This window comes from Drosophila serrata, unplaced genomic scaffold (genome assembly GCF_035046125.1).
Source record: "Drosophila serrata isolate PLE 108 unplaced genomic scaffold, ASM3504612v1 contig_190, whole genome shotgun sequence".
Taxonomy (NCBI): domain Eukaryota; kingdom Metazoa; phylum Arthropoda; class Insecta; order Diptera; family Drosophilidae; genus Drosophila; species Drosophila serrata.
The window spans coordinates 1,045,530-1,053,459 of NW_028257088.1; the positions used below are offsets into that span (position 1 = coordinate 1,045,530).

General features: G+C 33.7%; 2 protein-coding genes across 2 annotated transcripts; one reads left to right on the forward strand and one right to left on the reverse strand.

The window, feature by feature from the left end:
- Positions 1 to 603: 603 nt before the first annotated feature.
- Positions 604 to 1,215, forward strand: LOC110182477 (uncharacterized). Its single transcript, XM_020950523.2, has one exon. The coding sequence runs from the start codon at positions 604 to 606 to the stop codon at positions 1,213 to 1,215; it is 612 nt and encodes a 203-aa protein (XP_020806182.2).
- Positions 1,216 to 3,305: 2,090 nt separating this feature from the next.
- LOC110182478 (uncharacterized) lies at positions 3,306 to 4,718 on the reverse strand. The gene is made up of 2 exons (XM_086829333.1): positions 4,598 to 4,718; positions 3,306 to 4,517 (listed from the first exon to the last, which is right to left on the reverse strand). The coding sequence occupies exons 1-2, from the start codon at positions 4,601 to 4,603 to the stop codon at positions 3,483 to 3,485; spliced, it is 1,041 nt and encodes a 346-aa protein (XP_086685459.1). The 5' UTR covers positions 4,604 to 4,718; the 3' UTR covers positions 3,306 to 3,482.
- Between the last annotated feature and the right edge of the window lie 3,212 nt (positions 4,719 to 7,930).

The window sequence follows — 7,930 nt, forward strand, 5'->3', positions numbered from 1 at the left end:
TATATTCTTGATCAGTATGAAAAGCCGAATCGATCTAGCTATGTTTGGGAGAAAAATTTTTTTTTAATTTTTTTTTCGAAATTTTATGACTAAATTTAAATTTAAATTGTTAAAACTGGAAAATTTAACAAAATTTTAAATTGGGTATATTATAAAAATTAATATGCAGATTTGTTAGCATTATAAAAACTAGCATAGAACAGCATTCCGAATTGAAATTAATGCATTTTTGACTTAGTTATGCGTTTTTTAAGATTTGATTTGTATAAAAAATTGTGATATAAAATATTTTTCAAATATAGATTCAATTTGTCTTTAAAAATATCTTTCTCACCACTGTGCCGGCCATGTACCGTACGGTATTTTCTCTAATTAATTCGCTTTTACGAGCGCATTGCATGGAGCTGTCGACGGAGTCTCGAGTTCGAGTTTCCCGAGTCCCGAGTTCAGTTGGTGCAACACGGGCCCAGAACGCGCTCCTCCGTCGCTCCCAGTCTCGTCTTTAATTTGTTTGTTTTTATTTTTTGTTACTGTTTTTATAATACTGTAATATATATATTTTGTATTTTGTGAGAGTGATCCTGGTGACCAGGATGAGCTAAAATGCTGACTCTGCTGAGTACATTGAGTCTGCTGCTGCTCCTGATCCTTGTGGATTTGGTGGGGAGCTACGGCGGAGTGCAGCAGCCACCGATGTTGCGGAGGAACATCATCAAGGTGCGGGCCAGTGGCTTCATGCCCTTCGAATCGGATCTCCTGCTGCCCCTGGGCATACTCCGGCAACTCCAGTCACAGGATCGCTCTTCGCGCTACCAAAGGCCGGCGGCACCGATCCTTAAGCCCCGGGCGAAGCCTCAGATTCGCCTGGAACGAGCCCATCCCTTGAGAGAGGCCAAAGGTGTCCAGTTGTACAATCTCATCGATGATGATGGTGAACTATTGCTGAATCTGAAGGTTCACCAGGATCAGAAGGGGAGTGGAAATTACCAGGATGCAGTTACCAAGGAGAAGAGCAAGTATCAGAGCCAGTTCAAGGACTATGACACTCCCTGGCTGCCCTCCAAGTGGCGGCCCACCAGCGAGTTTCCACTGGGGGTCACCTCCTCCTCGCCACGACCACTGCCGCTCCACCAGTATCTTGGTCAGAGCAATCGGATTGTGGAGAGGAATGTGGTCAAGAGGAGACGAGTGGACACAATGTGGCCACACAAGTGAAAAAAGTGCATTTCAGATTCCAAAAGAGATTTAAATTAAATTTTATATGAATTCCAAAAGAGATTTAAATATTATTTTATACATAAAAATTCAAAAAAACTGATTTAAATTATATTTTATATATATAAATACCATGAGATTTATTTTAATTCCAAAAGAGATTTATATTTATTTATTAATATATATAAAAATTCCAAAAGAGATTTAAATTATATTTTATATAAATTCCAAAAGAGATTTAAATTATATTTTAGTTAAAAAAATTAAAAAAAAACGGATTTAAATTATATTTTATATATATAAATACCATGAGATTTATATTTATATATCTTAATTCCAAAAGAGATTTATATTTATTGATTAATATTTATAAAAATTCCAAAAGATATTTAAATTATATTTTATATAGATTCCAAAAGAGATTTAAATATTATTTTATATAAAAAAAAAATTTAAAACAAAAACGGATTTAAATTATATTTAATATATAAAAATTCCAAAATATTTATATTAATATATCTAAATTCCAAAAGAGATTTAATTTATATATTTATTTATATGTAAAGTTATTTATTTTAATTAATTTCATAATGGAACATGAAGCATTGCACTCTGCGGTACAGAAATTAATATGTAGACTCAAGGAATAATTATTAAACAACATTAAAAAGTACAAAACTGTTCAAAAAAATACAAATAATTTATATTAAAGTGTTGAAAATGGAAAATAATAAAAATAATATCAATATGATATAATATTATTATTATTATATATCAATTAATAGAACTAGAAGTTAACTGATATTTAAAATTGAAAACCCCAAGAATAAAGAATAAAAGTGTATTTAAATAATTAAAGTCTCAAAATCAATACTTTAACTAACTAAAATTAATTTCTCTTTTACTTAATCAAAGTAAAATTAATTAAATATGTAAGAACCATAAGAAACCTAACTAAAATTAATTTATCTTCTTTTTAATCAATGTCAAATCAATTTAAAATATCTAAAAACCATAAGAAACCTAACTAAAATGAATTTCTATTTTATAAACTCAATGTCAAATCAATTTGAAATATCTAAGAACCATAAACATTATATGATCTTGTAATAATGATAACCCAAAACTGATCTTAATTATTACTTCTGTGCCCACAAATACAGCATAGTAGCTAAGACACTGGATTACAACCATAAGATTCAATAAATAAACATTAAGATATATTAAAACGAAAACCCTTTAGATACAAAACAAATCCATGAGATGCATAAAATCATCGATGAACAGGTCGTTGAGCTACCGCTAATTCGGATGAAGCGACCATGATTATGTTAATTCGATCGATCGAATGATCGAACGATTCATCCAACGACTTGAAAGTGAAATTGAACAGCGGATCGAAAGTGGGAACGAAGAAGAGAAGTTAAAAAATTATAAGTTAAAGCAGACCAACACAAACCGTAAAACAAAAGATTAAAGAATCTATTTTGGGAATTTAATTTTAACGAAATTAAAATAGAAGCTGAAGGTTTATCATTTATAATCAGAAAATAATTAATCTGCACTCATTATACTCTTTTCATTTAAGTTTATAAATAACATATATATGTATAATAAAATAATGTAAGATAGAGTTCTAATATTTTTCTGGATTTTATATTTTATAGATCTTTTAGAAACTCGAATTATTAGGGCAAAACATTTCCCCAATTTTCTATCTAAAAATATATTTTAAAATCAGAGAATTTAAATAATACAAGGTAATAAAAATGGTTATACTTAAAGAACAGAGATTCTTAAATTCTTAACAAATGTTTTTGAAAGAAAAACCATTCACTTAGAGTCCCAAAAACTAACTTACACATTGTCGAAAACTTTTAAATTATTTTTTCTAATAATTCGGGCCTTTGAAAAACCTAAATATTTAAAGCAGAGACATTCTTAAATTCTTAAAAAAAGCTTTCTGGAAGAAATAACAATCCCCTAAGGTTACAAAAATAAAAGCAGAGACTTAAATTTATGACTTTAAAATAATGTTTCTCAATCCCCAACTTTGATTTACAATCTTATAAATTTAAATTAAAACACACTTTTATGTTTATAATTTACAAATGGTTTTTTATATTTGTATTTTTGTTTTGTTTTTCAACAAGTGAGAGTTGGAATGGAGACAACAGTAAAAAAAAGAGATGGGATTGGAAAAAAAATAGGGATGCTTAAAACTACTTAACAAGAGACTCAAGGATCAGTATGGCTCGAATCACAGCTTATTTCCAGCTGGAGGCTGGGGGCAGGTAGCCAGAGGGAGGAGCTGCCACAGGGGGCAGGTACTCGTTGCTGGGACCATGAACATGACCACCACCATGGCCGTGACCATGACCCTCCTCGTGGATCACCTTGATGGTCTTCACCTCCTCGAAGCCACCGTGTCCGGCGCCATGTCCATGATCATGATGTTCATGACCATGGCTGTGGCCGCCTTCCTCATGGATCACCTTAATGGTCTTGACCTCCTCGTGGCCACCATGTCCATGTCCATGGCCAGAGAAACCACCAGCATAACCGCCGCCGCCGCCAAGAGCGTGTCCTTCCTCGTGGATAACCTTAACGGTCTTAATTTCCTGGTGTCCACCGCTGGAGTAACCTCCATGGCCGCCAGAGAAGCCTCCATGACCGCCAGAGTAACCGCCATGACCTCCCTCCTGGTGAATAACCTTGACAGTCTTGATCTCCTGGTGTCCACCGCTGGAGTAACCACCATGACCGCCGCCCGAGTAACCACCATGACCGCCATGACCATGACCATGACCCTCCTCGTGGATCACCTTAATGGTCTTCACCTCCTGGTGGCCGCCGTGTCCATGTCCATGGCCAGAGAAACCGCCGGCATAACCGCCGCCGCCGCCAAGAGCATGTCCTTCCTCGTGGATCACTTTGACGGTCTTGATCTCCTGGTGTCCACCGCTGGAATAGCCTCCATGACCGCCGCCAGAGTATCCTCCATGACCGCCGCCAGAGTAACCACCATGACCACCCTCCTGGTGGATCACCTTCACAGTCTTGATCTCCTGATGACCACCGGAGAAGCCACCATGACCGCCACCGGAGTAGCCACCATGACCGCCGCCGGAATAACCGCCGCCCTCCTGGTGAATCACCTGAATGGTCTTGACCTCCTGGTGACCACCGCCTCCAGAGCCAACGCCATAGCTGTAGCCACCGCCACCGCCACCGCCGCCAGAGCCGCCAATAAAGCCAGCCGACGTGGTGGCAACCAAAGCAGCCAGGAGACACACAAAGATCTAGATAGATATCAAATATATAGATTAAGATTAAGTTGGAAATTATATATATATATGTATTCCGAGGGAGGACTACTCACCTTCATTGCTGGAAGTTTCTTGCTTAGGGGGTTCGAAAACTATGGAACTTCACGTAGCTGAAGATGGGAAGCTGGAAGCCAACTGATGATCAACTCAAAGCCAACTCGGGTTTTTATAGCTCTGTAAAAAACCGATTGCGAGATGATGATGCTCCATCTTCATTTCCATCTTCAACCTTACCCTCTGGTTTTTTTTTGCTTTCGTCATGGAGCTGCCCTCCTCTCTGGATTAGAAGAAGTCCAACAACCAACACACAACTTCATGCAAATGAGTTAATAAATACTAAAAAAAAAGCAGTTCCATAATTGGGACAACGACGATGATGATGATGATGATGATGATGCTGCCGAAAATTAATCCGGCGAGCATGAACGAATCGCTTGATTGAGGCGGTGGCCACCTGATTGATGCATCTATCGATGGGTTAGGTCAGTGCGGGTCAGATTATAGATTTCCCAAACAAACGCAGCGGGGTTAAATCGAAGAAAATTGAGGGAATTTTCCACAGAAATGATCAAAAACATGATGCCAAAGTTTATATACCCTTGCAGTTTTCAATTGATCATAATTAAGCTTAAAATATTACCATTCTTAGAATCTCTTCTTAGAATTTTTTGACAAATCAAAGTTTAAAAACTCATAACTAAGCCAAAAAAGCATAATTTCAAATCAGAAGTTTTTGTTAGGTTAACAAATCTGCATATTTAATTTAGAATTTTACAAAATTCAAATTTTTATCAAGTTTTGACATGATTTTTAAGATAAAATACCGTTTAAAATGTCGAAATTTTTCGAAAAAAAAAATATTTTCACCAGACATAGCCAGATCGTTTCGGCTGTCAATGCTGATCAAGAATATGTATATATGATTTATAGGGTCGGAAATGACTGCTTCACTTAGTTTTAAGCTTCTGACTGGAACTATAATACCAATCTTTGAGTCAATATTTATTGAAATTTCTATATGACAATTTTTAAAAATGTAACAATTTAAAAAATTCAAACCTAAGCCAAAAATGCATTAATTTCAATTCGGAAAGCTGTTCTGTGCTAGTTTTTATAATGCTAACAATTCTGCATATTAATTTTTATAATATACCCAATTTAAAATTTTGTCAAATTTTCTAGTTTTAACAATATAAAATTTAGTCATAAAATTTCGAAAAAAAATTAAAAAAAAAAAATGTTCTCCCAAACATAGCTAGATCGATTCGGCTTTTCATGCTGATCAAGAATATATATGATTTATGGGGTCGGAAATAACTCCATCCCTTAGTTTTAAGCTTCGGACTTGAATTATAATACTCTTGGAAGGGTATAAATATTCGCATTATTTTAATGGACATTTTTTCTAAAAATCAAAGTTTAAAAATCGCATAACTAAGCCAAAAATGCATTAATTTCAAATCGGAAAGCTGTTCTGTACTAATTTATATAATGCTAACAAATCTGCATATTAATTTTTATAATATACCCAATTTAAAATTTTGTCAAATTTTCCAGTTCTAACAATATAAAATTTAGTCATAAAATTTCGAAAAAAAAATTTAAAAAAAAAAATTTCTCCCAAACTTAGCTAGATCGATTCGGCTTTGAATACTGATCAAAAATATATATGATTTATAGGGTCGGAAATGACTCCTTCGCCGTATTTCATGCTTCTGAGTAGAATTATAATACCTTGCCAGGGTATAATTATAACTAATGCATAATAAAATATAATTAATAATTTTAAAAACATTCAAAACTGTTGCGTATGAAATATTTCTATTATTTTGATAATTTCGGGTGGTAAAATATAATAATAAAAATAATATATTTATATCTATCTAACATTAATAATAATAAAATGACATGACTGTAAAATATATTTCCTAAACTTTGCTTAAATTGTGAAAAATCGTCTAAAATTTCATTAAATTTCGCAATTATATGTAAAATAAGTACCTTAATTTTAACCAAATAAAATCCTCTTTGAAAATAAATACAATTGAACCAATTATGTGGATATCAAAGCCTCACTCATCACCTCTTTCACAGCCGAACGCTTTTTAATTTGCCAAAAAATAAAATCAAATCAAATCAAAGGAAAACCCATTAAAGAGTGAATAAGAAACATATGCAAATTACTGCAATAATTTCGCTATCATTTCGGCATTTAATGCCGCAGCTGTTCACTCCGCGAAATGTATTAAAAATTAAATAAAAAAACGTTAAAAAGTATAACGCGTATTGGCCAACGCTCTGGAATTGTGTAAAGCAAAAGTGGCCAAAATAAAAACATAAAAAACAACCACAAACATCGAAGAAGACGTCTTGGCTTAAAGGGCGAAGCGAAGGAAAGGCAATTTGAATCATTTAAATAATATTACAATATCAAATTGGGTTCGCAGCGGGCCGATTAATCACACAAATCTCCGGTCCCGGGGACAGCCCCCGCGAGCAGATGTTGAAAACGAAACAAATCGATCTGATTTCGATGTGTAACTCACGAATATTAAGATACTGTGGAAAATTAATTACAAAAACCAATATATGTGCTCATTTAAAGTATATAAGAAATTCATTTAGGAAGAAAATATAAATATAAATCGTTTGTAATTGCGTTGTAATCCCAAAAACAAAATCTACATACCGTTGTTGCACAGATTTTTAATAAATAAATAATCTGTTAAATGTATCAGATCCTAACAATCTGTAAAGAAACAATTAAAATCAAAATAGAGGATCAGTAAGTATCGTTCAACAGTTAGTAACTATGATCAGTAAGTAACTATGATCAGTAATTAACTATGATCAGTAAATAACTATAATCAGTAATTAACTATGATCAGTAAATAACTCTGAACAGTAAGTATCTATGACTAGTATTTAACTATAATCAGTAATTAACTATGATCAATAAGTATCAATGAACATTAAGTAACTATAATCAGTATATAACTGTGATCAGTAAATAACTACGATCAGTAAGTATCTATGACCACTAAGTAACAATGATCAGTAAGTATGTATGATCAGTTACTCACTTTGAACACTAATAAACAATGACTTGCAACTTTTGTAACACAACACATATCTGAGACGTGGCCGGGAGAAGTCACTTCGTTCCAGGGATGTTAGAACGAGTTGGGAATCATAAGCACAGATGCGAGAGATTTGTTTTGGAACAAATTTAAGCTATTTGAATGAAACTATGGAGTTATTCTTCTATATAATTTTACTAGTATATAAGTCGAGGCATGGCGAATCGGTGGACTATATATATATACATATATATATAGCTGCCATAGGAACAATCGGAAAATTTTAAGAAAAAAAATTATTACTTT